The 27,242-nt window shown below is 40.6% G+C and overlaps 1 protein-coding gene across 1 annotated transcript in view; it reads right to left on the reverse strand.

Moving 5' to 3' along the window:
• Positions 1-3,072: 3,072 nt before the first annotated feature.
• NTMT2 (N-terminal Xaa-Pro-Lys N-methyltransferase 2) overlaps positions 3,073-27,242 on the reverse strand; it is an 84,020-nt gene continuing 59,850 nt past the window's right edge. Inside the window, 2 exon segments of the mRNA XM_053606085.1 lie at positions 3,073-3,181; positions 26,202-26,561. Of these exon segments, the coding sequence (XP_053462060.1) occupies positions 26,290-26,561 (272 nt within the window). The 3' untranslated portion in view covers positions 3,073-3,181; positions 26,202-26,289.

The following is a 27,242-nucleotide window of genomic DNA, read 5'->3' on the forward strand; positions in this document are numbered from 1 at the left end:
CACATGACTGACATCAGCATTTCTTGAGCATGCGCTGACTAATAAAGAGATGAAAGGAGTGAAACAAACCCACGTGGCATTGCGGTGCTCCTCATGGAGCGGAATGTGTCCTTCATTTATTGACTATGCACAGGATTCACCAAACAATCCCAGACACTTGCAGATATATAATAAAGACTTCCCTTGTTCCTACTCTCTGAGATTCAGGTCTGATGGGAGAGAAACAAAATACATAAAATCAATATAAATACATACAGATGTGTACAGCAATTACAAGAAGCAGATGGTTGTATGGAATCAAGAAGGAGGCTGATTACTTGGAGAATGGCTAGGCATACCTCAAAAAATGTGTAAGGAAAATGAGAATGTAGTATTTAAAGTTCTTATCAGTGTACTTTTAGAGAAATTTTTACTTTCATAGCATTCCTTAATGTCTGAACCTGTAGCGTGGAATCTCCAGGATCTAAAAAACTTTACTTCTAAGTCTGCTGATTGAATATCCAGAATAACTACAGGGTTTAAAGATGTGTTACCAACCTTTGTGAACTGCTATTTCTCTAATAAAAAAATATCTAGCGATCAGAGAGCTTGCTACAATGTGATGGCAATGTGATATACACAGGGTGCCAAAGAAATGTATGTATACGCATTTTAAGAAAAGAAAAAACTGTATTAAAAATGTAATACTCAATAAATAGCAATACCAAAAGATAAATGTAAGTCATATTGAGCATCTCTTATAATTGCAAAAGTCAAACATGACTTGAGTTTTACAACTTTAATACTTTTTTTTCCCCTTTTTAAATATGTGTATACATTTTTTTGGCACCCGCTATGTACAGACATATAACAGACTTGTCAGGTATCCACAGTTGTGTGGTGCATAGTATGAAATTTCCCCTTGCGGGGCATAAACATTTCCTTTTGCTCCTCCTCCCTTCACCATATGTAGCCTATGTCCTGATGTACCGTGATGTCGCTGAAGCGCGATCCGAACAGGTTTTTAACTGTCTGCTTCTTTGGATCTTCTGTGCTTCTACTTTTCCAGGTCAAAGGAATTGGGAGGAGGATAGTCTACCTGTGATGATGTCTCAAAACGTAACTTCTAAGAAAGGGAAGAATTCAGAGCAAAGGCAAACGGGAAATCATATCACATCCTATTAGAGAAAAAAAAGAACCAGAAATTTTAAAAAACATTCATATCGAAGAGTCTCAAAAGTGCCTGGAACGGCTCTGGAATTCTGCGAGCTGTGGCAGTCACTTGCTTTGCCAAAAACCCACCCTGTCGTTCTTTAAAAGAACAAAAAAAAAAGGCCCATAAGGGATCAAAAACATTGAAAACATTGACTAATAATTTTTGAATCCATCTCCACAATATTATTCCTCTCTGCCAAGGTCAGGTTTGGTCACAGCATGACTGGAGGTCTGGGCATACCGTTCCCAGGTTATTTTTACAGTAGTTATGGAGCCCTTTATATTTTCAAGGGCTCTCCTGTCACTTATTATCCACCCGTCCAGACCACCCACCCACGCTCCCACACACAATACATCCAGACACACCCACAAATACTCAGATTCCTTCAACTTTATGGTGATTCAGACTACAGGAAAACTCTTTGCTCAAAATGACATTGCTTTATATACTTGGAATTTCCCAAAATAAATGTTTCCCTCTCTGGGGACCAATCAGCAGGCAAACATTTGTAGAGCACCTACTGTGTGTGAGGCACAGATGGATGTGGGGGCTAAAGGAAACTCACCAGGAGGCGGGGAAGTCCAAGAGTTCCACTCTGCTAGGGAGGTGTCTTTGTTTTTTTTTGTTTTTGTTTTTGTAAGAGAGAGAGAGAATGAGCGCATTGGTGGGAGTGGGTGTTTGAGGAGATCTGAGTCAAGACCATTTCCTGATTCTTCAACCACATTTTCTTTTCCCACTTTCCTTTCTGTTATTTTTTTCTCTCGAGCTCTCCATCTTCTGTGTGTGTCTCTCTCTTCCGCATCCTTCCCCTTTCTCTTTTTTTTACTTCCAAGACTAAACCACCTGAGAAGTTCTGTCTGATGTGGGAGTTCCCACTGTGCTTTCCCTGCTTCCTTAAAAACTCTTTGTGAAAGCAGCCCCTGTGTCCACACACATTTCAAAAACATAAAAGGACGAAAAAATGCTGCTCCTAATCCAAAAAAACTGGCTCCGAGGAAACTCCGTTCCTCCACATTCTACACCTCGGTGTCTGCCTCTCAGAGAGACCGGGAGGGAGGCCTCGCTGCCACCACTGGGCAGACGGCCGGCTCGGGTGGACCTTCAGCCTTCCCAAACCACCCCATCTCAAGCCCTCAGGATAATTTATGAGGTGTCGGGATATTCTAACCACAGGGTCAGAATAGAATGGTTTTTACACTTCAGCTGTCATGAAAGAGAAACAGTTTAATTCTGCTTCACTCCGGCACTGTCTGTTTTCACAATGAACAGGGCATTTAGGTCGCCGTAAGATTATTTGTCTAAGCACAGATTGAGACTGCTGCTGACACTTGAGATGTCTGAGTTACACCATGGCTTTTCTTCTCCTTCCTTTCCAGATAGGGAAGGAGGCCCTTGACGCTCCCAACGCACCAGCAGGGAACTGGAACCCCACCTCACCATGTGTGCGGGGTGCAGACCCCAGGTTTGCAGCGTCACTCCCCTCTCCTCTAACTTTTAGTGAGAAAGGGGTATGAGAGCCCTTTCCTAAGTTCAGCAGGCCCCGTAGTCACTGCCAAGTCGTGGTCTTGAGTCTGAAGCAGTGTTTCCCTTGGCTTGGAAGCTCAGCCTCCTGGCTCCTCTTGAAGCTACAGAGCCATAGACATTCCGCTGAGTAGCCTGAAGCTCAGCCTGCCAGGAAAACCCAACGTCTCCTCGGAGAAATCTCGGAGCAGGAGCGCAATACTCCTTCACTCAGCAGCCAAGAAGACAAACTCCAGGCAAGTCTGCTTTCTCGGGACCCCACCAGCTCTCTCCTCTAAGCCAGACTAGGAAGGTCATCTGAGAATCAGAATTTGGCAAATGACTTCATGATAAAACACCCAGGAAGGTCACGTGATGGAGAGGAGCCCTGGCTTCTTAGGCCTAGAAGCAGCAGGCCTTCCTGGGAAAATTCATGTGATCCTCTTCATTAAATTCATCTCTTAGGATCTGGCCACATGACAAGCACTAGAAGAACGGAGAAATAAAATACATTTCCTCAATCTTTTAAAACCTAAAGCTAATTAAAAGGAATGAAACAAATCTCTACATTCTGAGGTAATAATGTTTAAGAAACAATAAGTAAAAAAAAGCAAGCTTACCACACAGAATACACATCATGCCCCAGTGCATGAGAAGAGGCAGCTATACAGTATTATACACCTGAGTAGGTATAATGAGGGAGAACAGAACAAGCTCGTTTGAGGGGTTGTTTTAGAAAAGAGACCTAGATAGCTGGCAGTCAGAATTCAAATGCTTTTCTTCTCACTATGTAGTCTTTTGTTATTTAAGAAAATGTTTCAGGCTCGACACCTGTAGCTCAGCAGCTAAGGCGCCAGCCACATACACCAGAGCTGGGGGGTTCAAACCCAGCCTGGGCCTGCCAAACAATAATGGCAACTGCAACCAAAAAATAGCCAGATGTTGTGGCGGGACGCCTGTAGTCCCAGCTACTGGAGAGGCTGAGGCAAGAGAATTGCTTAAGCCTAAGAGTTGGAGATTGCTGTGAGCTGTGACGTTACAGCACTCTACAGAGAGTGACATAATGAGACTCTGTCTTTAAAAAAAAAAAAAAGGAAAGAAAGAAAAAAAGAAGGAAAGAAAATGTTTTAGTCAAGAACTTATATTACCTTTCCAGAACATGTTTTTAACTTAAATAATAAAGTTAGATAGCAGAGAATGATAAGGAGAAAAGAAGAATAAGATAGAAAGCAAATGATGCAAGCCTAGAATGTAGTTAATGCCAGACCATCTAATTAAAAAAATAAATAAATAAATACTCTCCAGCATGAAAGCAATGAAATCTTGGTAGGAATGGTAAAGGAGCTATTTGTTAAATGACCTCTTCAAGTTGCCTTAATGATAGTACTTAAGTTCTTATGGAAATGTTCCTTACTTTCATATGTTTGAGAAGATTATCCCCTGCCCCCTCCAAAAAAAAGGAATCAGTCAATGGGATGGAAGCTCCCGCAGTTTAACATCCAATAAGCTTCCGTTTCAAACAAAGTGCTGAGTCAAACTGGTTTGCTCTTCCTTCCACACTAGTCAAGGATTCTAAAATTTCTTCTGCATGTTCCTTGCCCCAGTTATAACTATCCTTTCCATTTTCAGAAAACTACTGATCCAAGCCAGGTAGGGAAGAGTATTGGATCCTAGGTCAAACAACATGTTATGGTACTAGCTGTCTCTGCATTAATGGAGTAAATCATTTAATCTCTCTAAGTCTCAGTTTCCTTATCTGTAAATACAAAGATTTGAATGAGATCCGTTGCCTTAAGATGCCTTAAATGGTACACGTCTCTGACTCTGGGAAAATACAGTTTCCAAGCTTGTGCAGGTGGAGGCTGGAACATGCTACAGGCTGGTCATCAATCTCATAGCTCCCTCTGACCTTCAAGAAGGAGCATCAATGTAACTACCATCTTCCCTTCTCCTTCAGCAGCTGCAGATGATTGGACTACTGTCTTAAAGACAGGAGTCCCCCATCATCACAAAACAAGTTTCTGAAAGTACACTCTTCCTTGCTTATGACAAAGAGAAGAATCTACTGTATCGTGCACTGAGTCTCAGAGGTATCCTGGTATTGGCCAAGACTTTGGATGCACAGCCCACTGCCCCATCCATCATCTGATGTGTACAGGTTGTTACTAGAGCTACATCCTTGGTTAAACAAGAAATGCCACCAAAATGAAGACCCCCTCTTTCCATCATTTTCCATCCCATTTCGGGGTCTGCAATACCAGAGAGTACTATACTTCCTCAATGTCAGGGAGTGTCAGTGTACTCTGTAGAGCAGCCTAGTAGTGCTGTTGTGGTCTATGTGAACAAGAAAGGTCAGTGAGATGGTAAGAGAGAGAAAGGGAACTGCCAGAACAGCAGCCCCCATCAAGCATTCTACTCTTGGAGGGGAAAACTTAAAAACTCAGTCGGGTAGCAGTCAACCTGAAACACGTCTGATTGTGTCTCTGTGAATTTCTTCTCCAAGATGTTTCCATTCAAAATATGAAGTGACAGTCATTTCTTTCCCCAAATATTCCAATTTCTCATTGCCATGGGTTTCCTTTTCTCCTTAACCATGTAACAAGATCTTGATCAGTCTTTCCTATTAGCTGTATTTTTACAATTTATAACCCTGCCATGTCTTCAGTATTCACAGAATCTGGAGAGGTGATACAGTCAAGGGTTTCAGAACATGAATTTGGGAGCTAGAATACCTGGGTTGAATTCCAACTCTGGCCTTAACAGTACGGCATCAGGGAAAAGTGGATCATCAGAGGCCATAGCTTTGAACCCTCTGATTATAAGTTTGCACCTTCCCAACCAGGAGCTATCCGACAGGCCGTCAGTCACAGGAAGGCTGTGATCACTTAGAGAATTCTAACAAGGAAAGACTCATTGACATGACATCCAAAAATGAACTACCTCAGTGAAGGCACTAGCTCAGTGATTTTCACCTGGTATGCCCTGAAAGGATTTTAGGTAGGCTGCGGACATTTTTAAAGATCACTGATTAAATTATTTTCAAAAGAAGTTTGAAGCACAGTAAATACGTTCTTTTTTTTTTTTTTTGCTCTTTTTTGGATCAACATAATTTAAGCGCACCCCAGAAGTTTAATCATAGATTCAAGTGTGGCATGAGGTAAAAAATGCCATAAAACACTGCTCTAGCTGGTAGTAATGTGATAAAATTACAGATTCAAGTGGATGAAAAGGAAAAACTTATGGCTTCCAGGTTTAGCCGTGGTTCTGAAATGGATTCAAACTTTTTAGCCATTGAATGGGTTAATGGAAAATGGCTGAAGAAACCATGATCATCAAAAGTAGAAATATTGACAGGAACTCTGCCTTCCTCCAATGAAGCTCGCTGCTCCAGGCTAACTGAAGATGCAATCACGGTGACCCTCACAGACTGTAAACTGAAAGAGGTCCCGAGAAAGGAGAGGCAGAGAAGGAATGAGCTGGTGGATAAACTGCCAGTGGATCAAGTTGGTCATCTCCCCCACTCTTAGTGCAGTCATCAGATGTCAAAAAGCCCTTTATGCTATAAGGAAGGGGTTATGGATATGCACAAAATTTGCTGTTTAAATTATTTTTCTAAGACAAATTAAATATTTAATACATAGATTACTTGTTCGGAACCTTTTCGTTTATTTCAGACTGCTTACATAGCCTTAACTCAATTGATGTTTATTTTTGAATTACATAACTGTGGCTGAGACAGCTCCTTGATGAAATCAGTAATGATTTGTTGAAGAGTGAAGTACATAAATATCCAAATTTTCCTAAATTCTATTTTTAAGGAAAGCGATGTTATTAGACTTCTTGTGATGATTGTTTGAAAGGGCCCGTCACTGTACATAAAATAGATACGCATAAAGAACACTGTTGGAAGAATATCAGAATCCAAGAAAAGAAACAGAATCACAGGCCTGCATTTTACTAGCTGTGGAAGCTGGGGAAAGTTCTGAGGCTATCTGTGTAGTTTCCTCATGTGAAAAATGGGATGATGATAGATCCTACTTCATAGCACAGTCACAATAGTTAAAATGACTTAATGTAGATCAAGTGCTAAGAGCAGAGGTGCTAACACACAGCAAGCCCTGGATAGTAACAACGTCATCAGTATTGCTATTGTTGTCTCTCTAGAATGTCAGATTGTCCTCAAAAACATTGGCACACCCCTGGGCTGAGCTCTTTTAAAGTAAGAAAGCTACGTTTGAATCTTTAAGCCCTTTTGAGAGCCCCTATTTCAGCCATGACTTTGTCACGACTGTAGTTAGCTCTGTTTCTTCACACGCTGCGCCCCATGCAAAGCTTCATCCATCTTCAGTGACACATTTACTTACATACCTATCCCTCACTTGTCCATGTCCCCTCTTGAAAAAATAAAGCTTATCTTGTTATTTAATTTTGAATCATTTCATCCACTTTTTTCTCAAAATTCTCCCAGTATTTAGATTAAAATACCAACAGAATATCTGAAAGTTTGAAAGAAAGAAGCAAACCAACCATAGTCTTTCAAAGGGTGCTGGCTTCCTTGCCATCTTTATTTCTTTAAGGCAAAAGATCCTGTACAAGTTTGCTCTCAGCTGAGGACGACTTCCCTGTGACATGGATATGGTGGTATAGCAGACACCATTTATTGTCTACCCTATATTCATTTGTTCCCTTACTTGCTAATTAACTCCAAATACACTTAGGCAGCAAGCAGAGGTTCCATATTTTTAAAGAACTTTAGCCCTTTCTCTGTCTCCTCTTGCTTTTCCATTCCTTTTGCCTATAATCAGAAGTAAGCATGTGACCCATGCCTGGCTAATGAAGCAGACAAGAAAGTCTGCTGGGGAGCAGGGTGGGAAGACCTTCTGGAAACTATTTTCTTTCTTTAAAAAAATAACATAAACTCACAGACCCTTACAAGGCAAAAACTTTTTCCCTCTGTTTCTACATGTAATTAATGTAGATCAAGGGTCCTCAAACTATAGCCCGCAGGCCACATGTGGCCCGCCGAGGACATTTACCCGGCCCACCGGGTGTTTTTGCCACAGGTGCCTGTCCTGCTTAGCAGCCCACTCATCCCAGGCCGCAGTGCGCATGTGTGGAATGTTCCCCACACTCTCCAACTCCCCTCCTTCTCTCTGTCTCTCGACTCCTCTCAGTCTCTGGTGTTATGGAAGGAGTCACCAGGTTGCCTGAGCAAAGCCTGCTGCTGCCTAAAGACCAAGGTAAGAACAAGTTAGGAATTTTTTTTTTTTTTTTGAAGTTAGGAGGTCTATTTTTTTTTTTTTTTTTTTGCAGTTAGTAGGGCCTTTTTGGTGATTAAGGGGGGCCATTTTTTTCTGAAGTTAGGAAGTCTCTTTTTTTGCAGATAGGTGGCACCTTTTTTGAAGTTAGAAGAGCCTTTTTTTTTTTGAAGTTAGGAGAGCCTTTTTTTTGAAGTTAGGAGAGCCTTTTTTTTGAAGTTGGTTAATTGGTTGGGGGTGGTTTCTGGGGGTGTTGCATCACAGTGATAACTCAAATAGTCAGCGCTCAGTGCTAATGCAAATTGTCAGTGCTCAGAAGTAATGCAAATGGTCAGAGCTCAGAGGTAATGCAAATAGTCAGTGCTCAGTGGTAATGATAATTTTAAGTGCTCAGTGTTAATGCAAATTGTTAGTGCTCAATAATGCAAATTGTCAGCAGTCAGTGTTATCGCAAATGGTCAGCAGTCAGTGTTAATGCAAATGGTCAGTGCTCAGTGTTATCGCATGGAGGCCCCAAACTGGTAATCTGCCTAGGGACCCATGGGAACTTAATCCAGCTCTGCAGACAGCCTAGGAGTAGGAAACCCAATTTAATTGACAGTAAGTGCATTTATATTCTGATTGCTATTCAGTTGTGTATGATGTTGTATGTTGTGTGCTGTGTAAGCCCCAGTTCATACTGTCGTGATCTCTGAGCAGTGCAAGTTCAGCCATATGCTTGTATGGCTGAACTCACATTAGATTCAGAAGAACAAAGGCATATGTGCCTTCTTTTTTCCTGCAGTGGAATCTGATCACATGGGTCTTCTCACCTTGCACAGGGTAGTATGAACTGGAGAGGTGGGGGAGGAACCAGCTCTGTAATCGTGCCTGTTCCCACACTGCACCAGTGTGAGCCTGAGGTAAATGCAGAGTTCCACCATATGGGCACTGGCGAGGCTGAAATGATGTGGACTGGCAAGGCTGCATTAATGGGCACTGATCAGACTGCATTGATGGGCAGTGCAGTCTATATGTCTCTGTGTGGGCAAAGTTATTATTGGTATATTGGTTTTGGAGCACTGTATATATATATTGGTATTTTACTAATAGCAATTTGGAATCCCTAGGAAACAATGATATCAAGAAAGAGAAAAATTGACTCAGAGTATAGGATATTCAAAGAACAGTGGAATTATGATTACTTTTTCATGCAGTACAAGGAAAGAGCTGTGTGTTTGATATGCCAGAATATAGTGTCTGTGTTCAAAGACAGTTTGCATCAACACTATCAAACTCAACATAAAGATAAATATGATTGTTTGGTCAGAGAAGTGAGAAAAGATAAAATATTATAACTGAAATATACATTGACAACTCAGCAAAACACTTTTGTGACACTTTTGTGAAGCAGCTAAATACCTCATCACTGCGAGCAAGTTTTCAAGTTGCCAAGCTAATAGCATGCACTGGCAGACCATTCGTGGAGGGAGAATTTGTTAACAATGCCTTCTTTCTGTTGCCAAAGAGATGTGTCCAGAGAAGGCCGATTTATTTATGTATTTAGACAGTGAGTCTTTCAGGACCATCAATTACACGAAGGATTGAAGAAATGGGAGACAATTTATATCAGTATTTGCAAAACTCCACCAAAAAACTTTCATATTTTTCCTTGGCACTCAACAAAAGTAATGATGTTCGCGGTGCTGCACAACTTCTAATTTTTATTCGTGGGATGAATGACTATTTCAAAGTCTATAGAAGAGCTTGTTGCACTGCAAAGCATCAAAGGAACAACTATAGGAGAGGATATTTATGAAAAGGTTTGCCAAACTGTGAATAGTTTGGAGCTGGACTGGGAAAAACTAGCCAGTGTGACAACTGATGGTGCTTCTAGCATGGTGGAGTCTAAGAAAGGAGTAATTGCTTGAGTTAACCAAGAGATGGACAAACATAACCATTCTCAGCCAATAGCCATACACTGTCTCATCCACCAACAAGCACTGTGTAGTAAATCACTGAAGTGGGACTCTGTTATGAAAACTGTGGTTTCTTGTGTTAACTTCATTACAAGTAATGCACTAAACCACAGACAATTTCAGGAATTTCTGTCTGAGCTAAATGTTACTGGTGAAGATGTCCCGTACCACACAGAAGTCCATTGGCTGAGTCGAGGGAGAGTTTTGAAACATTTCTATGACTTACTTCCACAGATTACAGCTTTTCTGCTTTCAAAAAACAAAGAAGTACCAGAGCTCAATGATGCAGAATGGAAATGGCACCTTGTCTTTCTGACAGATGTAACATAGCGACTTAACAGTTTCAATGCGCAACTTCAAGGAAAGGGGTAGCTCATCTGTGATATGCAATCACATGTGAAAGCATTTGAAGTAAAATTAGGCCTCCTCATCAAACAAGTGAAGGAGGAAAATTTCTGCCATCTCCCCACAACTCAAAATCTGTTAGCAGAAAATTCACTGGTTGCATTCCCAAATAAAACATGTGGATGCACTGAAAATGTTGCAAAAGGAGTTCCAATTTAGATTTAAAGAGCTTCATCTCCATGAATAGGACATACAGCTTTTCCATAACCCATTTTCTATTGACATTAAAAATGTGGATATGATTTACCAAATGGAACTGGCTGAACTGCAGAATTGTGACTCTCTGAAAGACACATTCAAGTCAAGCAGCCTTTCTAATTTCTATGCATCTCTCCCCTCTGAGACATATCCTAATCTAAGGAACCATGCACTCAAATTGGCAACCTTATGTCTGTGAACTTGGCAGTACTTATGTCTGTGAACAGACTTTTTCCAGAATGAAACATCTGAAATCTCCAACCATATCTAGACTAATTGATGCACACTTGCATCACTTGTTATGACTAGCAGTGACAAATATGGAACCGGACATTGACCATCTCATTAGCCAAAAGCAGGCCCATAGTTCCCATTGAAATACTGGTAAGTTTGTTGATTTAACTTTACTTGTTCTTCATTTTAAATATTGTATTTGTTCCTGTTTTGTTTTGTTTTTACTTCAAAATAAGATATGTGCAGTGTGCATATAAATTTGTTCATAGTTTTTTTTTTTTAACTATAGTCCAGCCCTCCAACAGTCTGAGGGACAGTGAACTGGCCCCCTGTTTAAAAAGTTTGAGGACCACTGATGTAGATGAGGATGTAATAGTGAGAGCAATGACAGCCATTTTAGCATAATGAGGTATAAGTCTAAGGAACAAAAGCCAACATACTGAAAGTGGTAGAGTAAAAAGAAAGAAATGATGGAGGACCTGGATGACATCCTTGAGTCACTGTGACTGCCCTGAAGCCATCTATCTCCAAACTTCTATAGTAAAGCATAAAACTGTTATAATTTCATGTTCTGTTACTCGAGAGCTAATCCTAACTAATTCAAATGAGCATTCTGTGAGGAACATCGAGTCCTTTTAAACAACACATTCATTCATCCTTGGGCATCCCTTCTGAAATCTAATAAATACATCTAATAATTATTTTAAATAAAAACAATTCTATATTTCAAAGTATTGCCACATCTCTATTTTTCTTCTTTTTATATTATTCTGTTTAAAATTATGTATAGCCATCGTAATTATCTTACACCAATTAACTTCAAATTTTCTTGAGTTCAAAATTATGTTTTGTTCTTTCAAATTACAAATTTAAGTTTCAGTTATAATGTTCTTTATTTGATTATTTCACATAAACACTACATTTATCTTTCCTTCCTAGAGAGACTTTTTGGCTAAAAGTATGGATCTAAAGTTAGAGAGAAAGTGGGTAGAGGGAAGGGGATTGGTGGGATTACACCAGCGGTGCATCTTACAAGGGTATATGTGAAACTTGGTAAACTGTCTGTAAAGCTAGTGAATGATGCCCTATGATCATATCAATGTACACAGCTATGATTTAATAAAAATAAATAAATAAATAAATAAAAATAAAGTTAGAGAGACCTACAGTCACATTTACCAGCCATGTGAATGATAAATTACTTACTTTTTTCTGATACCTGATTTGCTTGTCTAAAAATGACAGCTAGGTCTGTTACCAAGATGAAATGAAATGACATATGTGGAACGCTTCACTAAGCCTTAGCACAAAATAAGCACTCCAAAAAAATGTAGAGAAAAAGAAAAGAAGGAAGTAGGAGAGGGGAAGATAAAGGTGAAGAAGAAGAAAAGGACATGGAAAACATCCAGAGAAGAAGTAAGAGGGGGAGCAGAGGCAAAAGATGACAAGGACAGAGAAGTAGAAGAGACAAAAGTATCAAGTGGGGAAGAAGGAGCAGGAAGACAGAAAGCAAGGAGGAAAAAATGGGGGGAAATAAGAGGAAGAGGAACAAGAAGAGGAGAGGAAGGGAAAAGTGATGATGATGATGACAACGACAGCAATGAGGAGGAGGAGGGTGATGATTACTTTAATCCAGAGAAGAACACTGAGAAACAGAAAAGTTAACGCATTTTTTAAAGCCCAGACAAAACCCTAATCATCTATACCTTAATATATTGTGAGTCCATCACCCCACCCCTGAAGCTTTGGTATTACATATGGTGATGCTCTCATGTAGTTTGAATCCAGTTACTCCAAATATCACCACGGAGAAAATTACTATTTAGTAAACCTTGAGCAATAATCCTCAGATTTCAAAGAAAGGGTTGATTCACAAAGATTTCAGTGCAATCAAAGAACTTGGAGAAGTCTCTGGAGTTTTTTTCTTTTTAAGTGAAACATGAGGTACAGTTAAATCAACTGAGCAAAAAATAAGATGAGTGATTCATTGAGTTTTCTTTGTAATGAGCAGGTGTTCTCCTTTTTCAATGATGACAGGACAAAAGGGTTGGACCTTTCTTCCTGATATGAGGGAGGTCTTCCTGACAGCCAGGGCTAATAATACCCCCCTACACACACACACACACACACACACACACACACACTCGGTTACTATTCCATTTGTTACACTTCCTACAGAAAATCTAAAAAACTGGTCTGATTTCATGCAGTCAATTGTGATTAAGACGTAGGACAAGCCTTGGCACTTGTAGCACAGTGGTTACATTGCTGGCCACATACACCAAGGCTGGCGGGTTCAAACCCAGCCCAGGCCAGCTAAACAACAATGACAGCTGCAACAAAAAAAAATAGCCAGGCATTGTGGCAGGCACCTGTAGTCCCAGCTACTTAAGAGGCTGAGGCAAGAAAATCACTTAAGCCCAAGACTTGGAGGTTGCTGTGAGCTGTGATCCCACAGCACTCTACCACAGGTGACATAGTGATTCTCTGTCTCAAAAAAAGACACAGGACACGTGAAGGTAGGTGGAAGATCTCTCAAGGGACTTTCTAGGCCAATACTTCTGCACTGCAGCCAGTCCTTATCTGTTTTCCACAATGGGCCATTGGCGGGGGTGGGGAGTTTTCTTTCCCTTCCTCAGGTTTGTTTGTGAGCATCAGCTCTCTCTGTCTTCCTGTATCTCTGAGGCTGACAGGAGTGCTACATCTGAAACGTTCTCCTTCCTGCTATGAAAAACACTTGCAGCCTTCCCCTCGGTCTGTCCTTGGAGTGCCATACCACTTACGTTTCCACTTTGACTGGCATGCATGTGAGCGTGGGATTTTCTGACTTTCTCACGTGCCACCCCTATTAGGTCCTTCCTCTGTTTTAGGTTATATTGTCCTTAGCAACCATTTCTCAGACACATCCGTAAACAGGGTTGTTCTCATTTTCCTGCTGCAAAGTTAGAGTTTAGCCTAACGCTGTCACTGCCATCCTAAGCCCCACCCTCCAGTTCTGATGCCATTTCCTTGGGCATTTAAGCTTTCACTTTGGAATCTTGTTACTTTGTAGCACAATTCCAGTAAAGTGACTTCACCCAAGAAAGGCGAAGGAAGGAAACTCTTGCATTGGCCTGAATTAATAATGGAGAAAGGGGAGCAGTCTAATCTTTCCAGTGCAGAAGATGTGTGCATTGTTTGTTGTGAGTAGCCCTTGGGGAGGGAGAGATTTCAAGTCCAGCATTTATGTGGCACATTTTTCAATTAGACAATATACTGTATGGCATTTCCTTTCCTCCCCCAACCCCTTCTCTTTTATTACCACATGACTTCATCTCCCTGTGTGACTGACAGAGCCCATTGGGCTCACCACTGATAAAAAACATCTGTGGGAGAAAAATTGCAATTTAGAAAACAATTAAGTACATCAATTTCAATTCATTTAGTTGGCCAGAGAAAGAAAAGTTCTTTCAAAGCCGTAACCTGATCCACAGTGGTCATGGATTAAGGGGCAGGCCGAGCTGTTTTCTCCAGGTTGTAGTTTGGAAGGTTATATCTTAGCTCAGGAGTCTGAATGCAGACATAAACCTCTATGTTGCAAAATTTAACAAAGCGTAAACCAACGAGAGCTACCCCCATTTTCTAATTTCTTCTCATTTTTAAGACATTCTTCTCCCATCCTTCCTGAATTTCCAAGAACTTAAGAGCTTCCTCCAAGAATGTGTATTTCCTCTGTTAAATGCTCACCATATGCTCATTTGTTATGGAAGCTCAGTAAGTGAACCTTGGTTTACTGTTAAAGACCCCAGCTGGAAGACTGAGGTGTGTGTGTGTGTGTGTGTGTGTGTGTGTGTGTGTGTGTGTGTGTGTTTACTGACTTTCCATCCATTTTTCCTCACTGGCTCTGTGAGCCCCCATGTCTCTATTATTCTAAGGTGTTCAAAATCTTTAGGAATCACAGCCTAACATTTTATCTAAAAACGCTTAAAGAAAGAATTTTTATACCAACCAAGTTTGATCCTGGGTGCCTCTTCCCTTGTCAGAAACGTACATCTAGGTAAAAATTATAACCACTGCCCTCCCTTACTGGGTACCTACTATAGAACTGTCACTGTAATTCACACTTGGATTAGAAGGTCTCATCAATCCCACTCAGTACGTATTACCACTCCCACGTGAGAAATTGAAAATCCTATTTTAAGACATCAAGATGCTTACCCACAGAGAAGACAAATAATTTGGACTCATGTTTCTCAGCTTCTTAGGTCTCTACTTTCCCCTGAGAACTCTAAATTGAAAGTTTCTTTAAATAAGCGAACATATATAAACTAGCTAGTTAATGCCGGGTCCAACATAGTTCCTCAATGAAACCATCTCCACCCATTCCCCCAACTCCTAGTGTCAATTCCTCTCAAACTTCATAGTACACGGAAGAGTATCAAGTACACTGCTAAGGCTTGGTTCTGGCCCCCAGTTAACATCATCACTTATGTGATATAAAAACCTAAAAATGAGATGCAGAATGGGGCATTTATGTTATTTGATTGAGAAGCACTAATGGTCAAGAAGCCCCGTTCAAAGAAGGGGACAGTAGGTAGAAAAGTTCCTAAAGAAGATCATACTTGTTCTTTCACAGCATATATTTCATTTTTCTTACTGTAGATAGGAAACACAATTACAATAATATCACGAGGCCACATGGCCGTGGGTTAGGGCATGCTCGTTTTGTAATGAGCCAGAGCTGACTGACAGGGTCACTCAACAAGTGGACCATTAAGAGGGCTAGAGGGTGGGAGACACAAACAAAAAGCAGATTTGATGCTGGTAAATGGGTGTCAAAGTAGAGAGAAAATGGATGTATGCATGAGAGGGCATTTGAAAGGCAGAGAGAGCTCACAGAGCAGCCTCTGGGGAAGCTGTGGTCAGAGCAAGGACCTGCAGGCTGCTGAAATCCAAGGTTTTGGGCTTCTGGTAGGGCGTCCAGGGGAAAGTCAGAAAGCTGCTGGGAAGAGTTATTTAACTTAATTAAAGAGGCAAAGGAATGGGGAAAAAAGACCAGTTTCCAAAAGTAGATAGAATACTTGGGTCCCTGGACAATCTTCTTGCTATGGTTGAGAGATGGAGAGCTCACTGTGGGCTGGAATGTTAGAGACACACCTATTCCAGGAGGTCTCTTGATAGGATTTATGGTGAGATGGGAAAAAATCAGGTTGGCTTGCTTGCTAGAGGTGAAAAATTGAACAATAGTAAGAAGGTAAAGTGAACATGGTGATTATCAAGAAAAAGATTGAACTGAATATAAATCTAAAGATGACTTCCATGGTTTCCCAAAAGGCATGCGCCGGAAGCTTAATCCCCAAGGCAGCAGGGTTGGGAGGTGGGGCCTAAGGAGAGACGTTTAGGTCATAAGGGTTCCAACCTCGTGAATGGATTAATGATGATTGTAAAATGGCTTGAGGCTACAAGTCCTCCTCTAGCTTCTCACCCTGTGATGCCTCTGCCATTATAATAGCATGAAGGCCCTCACCAGATGCAACCATTTGATCTTGGACTTCCAGCATTCAGAACTATGAGCCAAATAAACTTTTCTTCTTTACAAATTACCTGATCTGTGGTATTCTATTATAGCAACACAGAACAAAGACCACTACTGAACTCCTGACACCCACCTGCCCATCCCCCTGCCCACCTCCTGCTCCACCATGAGTCCAAAAGGTGTTGGTCTCTTGATTATAATAGGATCAAAACAGCTACCTTCTCCTGGGTCAAACATACTTGCCAAGAAAGGAAAAAGTTGTTCATGGCATGTGGGTTTGAATTTTTGTTTTTAGTTTTTGTGCTGGTTTGGTTTGGTTTTAACCTCTCCATGTCAGCTCATGACCATGAGGGAATTTAAATTCGAAGGTATTGTTGAACTTATCAGAACCAATCTCACCTTCTTCGGCTTTAAAAACCAGGCACAAAATGTTGCAAAACAAGATTTTCAATCTGTCTGGCCTCTGCTTGTGCCAAGAATGCCCCACAACTGCCCTCTGAGAGGCAGAAGCCCTTCAGAGCATCTTCAAGCACCACGGAGCTTGCTAATAAAAAGAAAATGATTTTCCATACAAAGTAAACAGATCCCTCCTACACATCTCAAAGGATTTGGCTTCAGATCTGGTAAAGGCTTAGGGTGGAGTTTCAATTTTCAAATTACAGAAGCTCATTCTGAGCTTGAGTTTTCATATTCTTCAAAGCACAACAGAACCCCCTGTCAGGAGGTATCTGGCAACTGCGTTCTTGGAGCAGCTCTAAATTAGCCTGTGTTTCTTTTCTTTCTTGAACCTGAGGTCCCTTTCAGGGACCCAGTACAAACCCTGTAGGAACTAAGAAGTGAAGTTTAAGGGATCTATTCTTACCTAGAAGGATTTTTTTTTTTTCAATAGAATCTAGTCTGCTCTAGTTTTCTCCAAAACTGAATCCTGATCTTTAGCATCAACAAATCATAATAAGCAGATTCTAAAATGAAAGAACCATTTCCCAGGACTGAAACTGCTTTGTCATTACACAATGAGCAGAAGATTTATATAATAAAATTCTCTATGTAAATTAAAAAGGGGGAGAGAGAGAGAGAACCCTTTCCCCAACATCATCTTTTTCTTTTTCAGCATCATCTTTTTTATTTATAAAATTATTTTATTTATAAAATCTTTTTTATTTATAAAATACAACATACAGGGTGGTCCCTTTAAGATAGTCTCCTTAAACACTGGACAAGCTTTAAGTGTAGCCCATTTTAAGAGGGTCACCAGATGTATTGTTAAGTTAGTCCTTCCGGGAATTGCAAAACTTGGGAAAGCTTTCAGGGGTTGGAAATATATGTGGAAATTCAGGAAGGCTGATTGAGCTTTAGAACTCAAAGAGAATAAAGAGAACTCAGGGAGAATAAAGGAATCTATAAGGAAGTCTGATAACTGGAAAATACAAAACAACAAAGTGAAAATGTGTTCAGCATCAGTGCTAATATCTTCCTTCTCCCAGGTAAGATTTGGGGTTTTGATTTTAGTTTGGTTTTATTTGTTTTTTTACCACCTCGATGGTTGCATTTTATTTATTCACTCAGTAAATATTTATTGCTCATCTAGTCAGGGACAGCTCACTACTGAATGCTGGAGATGTGACCATAAAAATCAAGGGCAGTGCCTTCCAGAGCCGACCTTCTAGAGTAAAGAGATAAACATATTTATCCACAGTATGGTACCAACATAATCTCAGATACTGATAATACTTTAGAGAAAAATACAGCAAGTGAAGAGGAAAGGGAAGAATCAAAGAAGGCCTCTTATGTAAAGTATCTTTATAGCAAAGGTGTTAAGTGAAAAGGTTGGCCATGTGTACACCTCACAGAAGTAACAACAAATGCAAAGCCCCAGGGACGAGAGTATGCTTGTCCATTCCTGGAAGAGCAAAGAGGCAAGGGCCCCAAGGGCAGAGGCCTTCTCTGTAGCTTTACCCAAGCCTTCCTCAACTTGAAGGTAAGGAGACCAGTGGAATAGAATAGAAGTTGGGTTACTCTTACTTAACATGAAGTTGAAACTGAGGTAAACAACAATGAACCTGCTTCTAGAATCCCCAGGCACAGAGGGTGGTCTCACGGAGAGTGGGATGTGGATGGTGGGACCTCAAGGGGTAAGAGAGGGGAGACCTTTGCCCCCTGAAGCTAACTGGGGCAACTACTCAGATTGAAGACCAGGAAATACTGTGAAGAGCTATTCCTGACAGTGGTGCTTTCTCCACCCCCATCTTCAAGCCTGCACAAATATTCTGTTGACTTTAGTGTGGAAACTTGGTCATATCAATAGTCACAAAGTTAAACTGAAAGGAACTTTCTGTATGCTAGAAAGGTCCTTACTAAGGAAAAGAAAATGGAAAAGACATTTTGTTCACTGTTCTCCATCAAACTCTTGGTGCTTCTTCTCTCTCCCCCTCACCCCGTCATTACCTGACTTACTGACTCATCAGCTTCTCTAGCCTTGTGAAGGTTTCCTCCCATTCTTTAATCTTTTAAAAAATATATATTTAATTGACAAATAAAGGTGATATATATTCCAAGCTTACGATGTGACAATGTACTATATGTATACATTGTGCAACAATGATCACAACCAATCACATCCCTCGCCATCCATGCTGTGCGTGAGATCCCCAGAACATGTTCGTCTCGTGACTGAAAGTCTGCTGATGAGCAGAGAGGCAGCATCTCAGCCATCCTGGCACCAAGGCACAGCACTAAGGCTGAAAGGAAAAGCTTTACTGGCGGAGGCCTATTACCTCACCCTGACCACCAGCCCTCAAAACTGAGATGATTTCTTTTCCTTCTAACCAGTTTTTGACTTCAGGATTGTGGTATTCCCCACGAGCTGTTGACATAGTCTGTAGGTCACATCCACTGTGGGATTTGTGACATGAATCCATCTCCCAAAGTTTAAGTTGTTCCAGTTTTGCCCTGAACAACTTAAACCGAAACAGAGAGGCAGAGGGATGTTAGTTTTTAAATTATTCATTAATTCAGCCAACAATTATTGAACACCTACTACATGCTAGCCACTGTATCTGGGTTCTGGGAGTGGAACTGAATAATACCATCTGCCTTATGTATGAAGTGGGCAAAGGTACAGAAGGAGAGGAAATTTCTTCCCCTTCCAAATCTACCTTTATCCTCTGATTTTTATGCGGACCCCATACGGGAATCTTACGGCAGTTCTCATTTCATAAACCTCCTCTGAGTGGAATCCTCAAAGAATTCAAGACTTATTTACCAAAGAGAAAGACCTTCCTAGATCTTCAAATTTAAATTAAACATTTCCACCGTCATTATCCTCTTTCTTGTATGTTCGTTTTATGGCATTTTCCACAATTAAGATGATGTATTTATTTGAGTACATCTCATTTTATGTGTACTCTTCCCCAGACTTAAACATGATTTAAATCTGTTTTTTTCCTTGTCTTCCTATGCCTAGCACAATGCCCAGTATATATTAGGTACCAAATTAAGACTTGTCAGCTTGCAGGCGTCCTCAAACTTTTTAAACAGGGGGCCAATTCACTGTACCTCAGACCGTTGGAGGGCCAGACTGTAGTTTAAAAAAAAAAAACTATGAACAAATTCCTATGCACACAGCACATATTTATTTTGAATTTAAAAAAAAAAAACGGGAACAAATACAATCACACCGCCTCATGTGGCACGTGGGCCGCAGTTTGAGGACTCCTGGCTTAGTGGATAATGGTTGAACAAATGAATAAAGTCCTTCATTTTATTAGTTTGCTGGAGGACATCAAAGATTGGAACCCACCTTAGATGCTTCTCTGAGGAAGGGACCAAGGTCATCACACCCCGAATTAAAAATAATCCATTTTAATTGCCCAGGGAAAGTAAAATTTAAATATGCCTATTTGTTCTCCAAGTCACCTAGTCTCACCCTTCTTCCTGATCATCGTGGGATTGAATGTGCCAGATGAGAGAGTAATCTGATCACTGCATACTACAGCCTGTGGTGAGAGCGCTCATCTTTCCTTACCTGGGGGTCTTATTCCATACTTTAGTCATGTTAGGCCCCAGGCTCTACCCACATTCTAGAGAGGGCTAGAGTTTCTCATTAATCTCTGTCTGGCCCCTGTCATTGGATTAGCGACCACTGAAATGCAATCCCTGTCATGAGCAGTGAAGAGCCTGACCCATACAAAACTGAGCCAAAGAACTGCTGCCTCCCAGAGACCACTGTCCCTGACTTCTCCACGTCCCAGGCACAGCATGAGGACTCAGGGAAACCATTAGCACACTCTCACTACCACCCGATCATGCCTCACTCCAAAATTTGTGTAAAGGAGTCTTTTGTTCACAACTTCCTATTTATGCCCACATTTAGCACCAACACAGAACAGTCTGCTGGAGCAGAGAAACAAATGTTAGGTTCTATACAGCAGAAGGGAAACTCTTTTCTCCCAAAGTGAAAATAAAAGGTCAGGATCTAGAAAGGATCCGTTCTGTCACAATGCATCCTGACTTACGTGTTGTGCTTATTATTCACATTCAGAACTTGTTTGCAGGGATGGAGTTGTCCAGAGTGAAATATGGGAAGCCCATACCTCCCCAATCCAAACACTTCTCACTGCCCTCAGTGCCTCTCCCCTGCTCTGAGCCACCATCACCTCTTTCTAGAATTGCAGAAATACTCTAATTTAGGAGTCTGGAAAGTCATATAGAAAGTATTTTCTGCTTTGTGGTACATATGATCATTGTGGCAACTACTCTCCTCTGATACTGTAATGTAAATGAGCATGGTTGTCTTCCAATAAAAGTTTATGTACAAAAAACATTCAGCCATATTTAAACTATGAACCGTAAATGAACCGTAAATGATGAGCCCCGGGTCTGACTGGTCTCCTTGCTTCCGTGTTCACCACCACTGCTATCCTAACACAGTAGCCAAAAGACTCCTTTAAAATAAAAGTCGTTTGTCACTTCCTTGCCATGGCTCCCCTTATACTCGAAATAAAAGTGAAAGTCATTTCAATGACCCACAAAACCCCATATGATCTGACCCCAGCCATTTTCCTGACCTCTTGTCTCACTGCACCCTCTCTCTCTCTCTCCCACCCTCGTGAAGCTGCACTCAGGACACAGGGGATGTGCTCTGTATGTTCCATCTTCTCCCAGACACCCACACGCCTTATGCCCTTTACCTCTTGGCTGCTCTGCTCAAATGCCATCTCTTCAATGAAGCCAATAGGAACCAGTATTTGAAGTTACAAGTTTCCCCCATGAATTCCAATCCCCCCATTCTACTCTATTTTTTCCCAGAAACTTACCACTTTATAACATAAAGAAAAATTAGTTATATTTATTACCTCTCCATCTCTCCTAGAATATAAACTCCACAGAACCTTGGCTTTTGTTCCTTGATGTAGCTTGAGATTCTAGAGCAGTGCCTGGCACATAGTAGGCATTTCCAAAAATAGATGTTAAATGAATGAATATGTGTAGCTTCCCTCAAATCCCACAGATGGTGTGAGTTACTCTATTCCCTATATTACTGTAACTCTTCGTATGTATCACTCTTATGGTCCTTTTCATGTGAATTATTATTATTATTTATGTATTTATTTGTCCCATTACTGAGCCATGACTTCTTAAAATTTTGTATATGTTAATCTGCAGATATTGATACAGTGTCCATCATGCAGCAAAAGGTCAAATCAGGCCAACTCAATAAATGTACAAAGTTGCTATATACACTTAATTCTCTGACACCAAATCACTAGCTCTGAAAGTCAGTTATAGTTTTGAAAGTCTCTCTTCCAACTTCCTATTCTAAATACATGTATGCACACTCTCTACTAATAGAGACAATTTTAAACCATTTCCACATATTTGCTTAATTATCTTACAGTGACCTCTGCAAAACACTAGCCTCTGATGATTATAAGAGGTAGTTTTTGGCATGGACACCAAAGCATCAAAGAGTCAGCTGGAACTAAGGAAAGCAATAACACAACTGGTTTTAATTACTCGTGACAGGCAGCTGAATATATCTGACACAGCCCTTCTCCCCAATACATCACTCAGAACAGGCCAGTTACAGGAAATAGTGGAAAAAGAAAAAAAAAAAAAAAAAAAAAACCACAATGAGGCCAAAATGTGTCTGTAATACAAAGCAGATCATCTTTCACATGGATGACCTTATTCATTTCATTTTATATTTTTATGATGGTCCCAAACCTATAAAATTGCTGACCCCATTAAGCTGACTTTGCATGCTTCTATGATGGCCCTGAGGAGTGGTGGCTCAGATCCTCAGAAGAGGAGGTAGATGAAGACTGCACCCATTCAGGAATCACAGTAGAAACCAAGGGGTCCTCCAAAGTTCATCTAGGATTGCAGGCATGTTTGCAATTAATTCATCTGTGAAGTCAGGTGAGAACCTTCTATTCAGCATTCTCAGGAAATTAGCTTCATCTATAACCTAGTTACTTTCTTCTGCCCTCTTGCTCAGCAAGAAATAGGTGAAGGTAAGAAGTTGCTTTGCTATAACCTAGTCACAATTTTAGTATATCTCTTATCAAGCACACACACTCACCTGATGAAACTATCAACTTTGGATTCCCCATAAACTTTGGCTGACACCTATTAAAAACACGAGAGTGAGAGAGAGAGAGAAAGAGAAATCAAGATCCTAACTAGTGAAGATTTTACTACAGGGCCTAATCTTCTTGCTAAAGTCTCCTTCCATATAGACGTCTGCCTGATCCCAGAGTTCACTGCCTTCTTGTTGCAGTGCATTTCCTGGTTCTTGTCACTTGTTTGATCACTGTTTTGAACAATCTTTCTACTTTTAATATCACCTTTCATTCTTGCAATGAAAGTTTTGAGTCCCTGCTCTAATAGAAACTGAGCCTCTAATCACAAATACTCCAGCAAGGAGCTCAGAATTTAACAGAGGAAATGGCAAGTACACAGATGATTGTGAAGCCACATATTAAGTGCTGTGAGATGCTAAGTGGAGGGGAGCATGAAAGGGGGGTACTTAGCCTGCTCCTGGGCAGTGAGGAAAGCTTTCCTGGAGTCACCCGCATCTAAGCAGTCTGAGCCAGACAAAAAACCATGAGAAAGAGTCTATGCTAAGGAAGTGGGATCTATAAATGCCCTGAGCCATAAATCATGACTGCTTCAGGGTACAACAAGTACAGCTGCAGGAATGTGGGGAAACAAGCTGGAAAGCAAAGCCGGAGCTAGATCATGAAAGGCTTTTTATGCCTTTCTAAGAAGATGAGAATTCATCCTGTAGTGATGAAGGAGTCATTGAAAGTTTATACATGACATGGTCAGATTTACACTTTAGAAAGATGGCATCAATGTGGAGAACGGATTTCACCATCCAACTAGTTCGCTGCACCTGGCCCATACTCTTCTTACCTGCCCTCCCTTACCTTTCCATGCTTCTGAAGAGCCTGGCTCCACACCTCTTGCCTTTTCAGCATCCTCAAACAAACAAAACTAGTGATCAGAATCAGTTTGAGACCTTATAAAAGAAATACAGATTATCTGGTACCACTTCCCAGGACCATATTCCCATGGAAAGGGGGCCTTCGAATATTTGTAAGTCTCCCCACATGATTCAGAGGCAGCTGGACTACAGATCATATTTGGGAAATAATATAGCTGCCACTTATACCACTTGTTTCCAGATGAGTTGATGAACACGAGCAGTGTGTTTTGTTTACTCAATTAGATTGAAGAGGGCTGGAGTATTTGTCACTCTAAATGTCCTCCTTCCACCGTAACTATGACTCTATTCCCAGGATCAGAAAAATCATTTTCTTACTTGCACTCCTCCAGAACATCTGCTTGTCCTTTGCATAACAGGTCCACACCTCAACATAACTTATAAGGCTGCCCAATCTGGCTCCAATTCCTTTCAATCCACCGATCTCTTTACCTTGTACCTCTTATTAACCATATAAAGGGAGGCTATTGATATAATTTACTCCAAATTTCTACTTTCTCCATTAAATTAAAGATAGATATGGAGTTGGAAAATTGTGTAGATTAACAATGAAGGTTTTGACTTAGAAAAAGAAAACAAATGATCAACCTCAAAGACCCAACTGAGTTGATGATCATGTATCTGCATCTACCAGACAATTATGTTATTATAAACTCAGAAACCCAAGAGCAGAGAAAAATTGACAGTTATGCAAATCAGCTTCTGAATATTGGAAAAACAGAAAGTCAAGAGATAAAAGAGTTGAGAAAGAAATAGAAGATTCCTCAGATGGGCCTAAAAAGAAGGTTCTGCTAATTTGCTCTAACACTTACAGAGGACTAAAACATGAGCACCTTTGTTTTGCCACACTTGGTTTGTTTAGTAATGATTGACCATTTGATTTAGTTCTGGTCTCTGGCTTTCTCACCACAGGTTCGGTCTGATGTTCTGTTATGTTACCTAGAGCATGGTACATAATGTACAATAACTAGAAGGTACGGAGGGCAGAGTAGGTGAAAAATTTTCCAGCATACTAAATGAAACTACCAAGGTAAAGATAGAACAATAAGGTAGTAAGTGTTTTATAATAATTAGTTACCTCTTAAGTTAGTGCTCTGACTTGAAAATACAATTTGTATGGTGACAGCATATCCATGAAGTAGCTATTCTTTACTTAAAATTGATTTTTTGCATTTCATAGAAGACTCGATGTTAAAACACAAATAGGTGCTTTAACATGAAGATACTAAAGTGTTTTAAAGATAATAGCAGTTACAGTAAAACATTCTGCTAATAAAAATTGAATTACATGTTTCTTTTTGAAAGATTTTAGATTATTTTAAATTTTTAAAACAATGCCTTATATTAATCCAGCTACTTCAATTTTCAGGTTTATCCTTTCCTTGTCCATTTTCTTAACTGCTTTTCTTTCCAATGTGCATTCATTTTCAATCAAGGAACCAGGAGCAGCTGCAATGAAGCAATCGAAAAGGAAGCCAATGACTAAAATTAGATTATTGATGACATTTACTTATATTTTCAAGGCTGAAATTTCAGGGTACAACATTTTCTCCTGAAAGGAGACACGTCTCCATCATTGCACTGCAAACTTCTGTCATCAAATTACATCTATATTACATCATTGGGTAGTGAAACTGACCCAAAATAGAAAGTGAAACCATATACTTTTTCTTCCAAGAGAAAGGCTAAAGACAAAATTAAATAATAGACTTGTTTTCATAAGGTTATTTTGACTAATGGCCTCTTAATTAGGAGGAGATGTTTGTTCAAGAGAAGTAGTAATTCCAACGAGGAAGGAAGTTTAATGTAACTGACATGAGGACAGGGAAAGGAGTCTAGATTTTTCTCCCACTCACTCTGGGATGGCCTGTGACACCAGTCATCTGGGGCTGAGAGTGGTTAGAACCTGTGGCCATCGTTCGTTCTTTCTTTCTTTTTTTCTTTCTTCCTTCCTTCCTTCCTTCCTTCTTTCCTTTCTTCTCTTTCTTTCTTCGCTCTCTCTTTCCCTCCCTCCCTCCTTTCTTTCTCTCTCTTTTTTTTTTTATTGAGTAAATAAGCACTTTAATTTGAACTACCCTAAACGCTAAATGATTTATTTTCCTTGCTTCACGGAATGCCAATTTCATCTTGCAGTGAAAAAACACATCTATATTTTTGCCTAGGATATTGAGAAAGACAATTTTTACAAATACGGATGCAGGGCAGCTATCTTTTATGTCTTCTGTTTTCACACCCATCTGTACAGTTTAGGCATATACAGTAGTTTCCCAAAGCACTTTTCCTGATGTTTCATGCCATCTTTTTTTTTCTAGGAAATCTACAGAGTATGTGCATGTCTTATTAGAGTGTATGCATTAGTGAAAACTTGTACCTGCTCAATCATCAGTCACATGCAGACATGTACGGTACCCCCTCTGTCCATCCCTACCTGCACTGTGAGGGGCACCTGGAAAGGACAGCACCAGGGCCCAAAGCCCCATTGCCTGTCCAGTCCAGTCATTCATTCCCACTGCATTTCAGGAGTGTCCATCGTTGTGCAGTGCGAACATCCACACCGGGATGCACTGCTCTGGGAAGCCCTCCTGCTTCTCCTGGCTCAGCACCACCAGCCCACTCTTCCTAATGAGGCTCCGGAAGATGTCCATGTCCCAGGTCACACTGCTGTCAGAGAGATCCAAGACACAGCCCTCCCGTGCCACATTGTCCTTCAGAATGATGACGCCATTTTCTTTCAAGCCATCTCGGCACCGGGAAAGAAATGCAAGAAGGTCCTTATCAGTCAGGTGCCCTATGGGTGGGGCCAAAAGGGTAGGGAAACAGGATGAGATGGTGGGCAGGGAGAACTCTGAACATAGAGCTAAGAATCAGGACACCCATTGTTCCTTCACTCATGAATTATTCAATATCCTGTTTTGTCTGCAGGTGGCTTTGAAAATTTAGATAATAGAACACATACCCTCTTTGAGGAGGCTCAGTTCCCTACCTACAAAATAGATATGATACTACCTGGCCTATTTACCTCATAGGCATGAGATAAATTATTGCCATGACATGAGATCCTCCATGTCCCTGGAGAACAGGGGAACCCCTCTATTACCACTTTTGGGATCTCCTACACACACACACACACACACATATAAAAACCTAGTTCACTACTATCTTACTTCCTAAGGAAAATTTAGGGATCTAAATTTAAGAATGTCTAGTTCTGCCAATAAATGGAGATTAACTTTTTTTGGCTCCACTTTTTAATATCTTTTTAGGTATTTACATTTCTTTGAAGATTTAGGTTGATGGAGCAAATGCCTTTGGACCAACCAAAATCCTAGAAGCAAACTAAATTTCTGGTATAGAAAATGTTAGGGGAGGATAGCACCTGTGGCTCAGTGGGTAGAGCACCAGCCCCATATACCTAGGGTGGCAGGTTCAAACCCGGCCCCGGCCAAACTGCAAACAAACAAAAAAATAG

Source organism: Nycticebus coucang, chromosome 10, assembly GCF_027406575.1.
Source record: "Nycticebus coucang isolate mNycCou1 chromosome 10, mNycCou1.pri, whole genome shotgun sequence".
Lineage (NCBI taxonomy): Eukaryota > Metazoa > Chordata > Mammalia > Primates > Lorisidae > Nycticebus > Nycticebus coucang.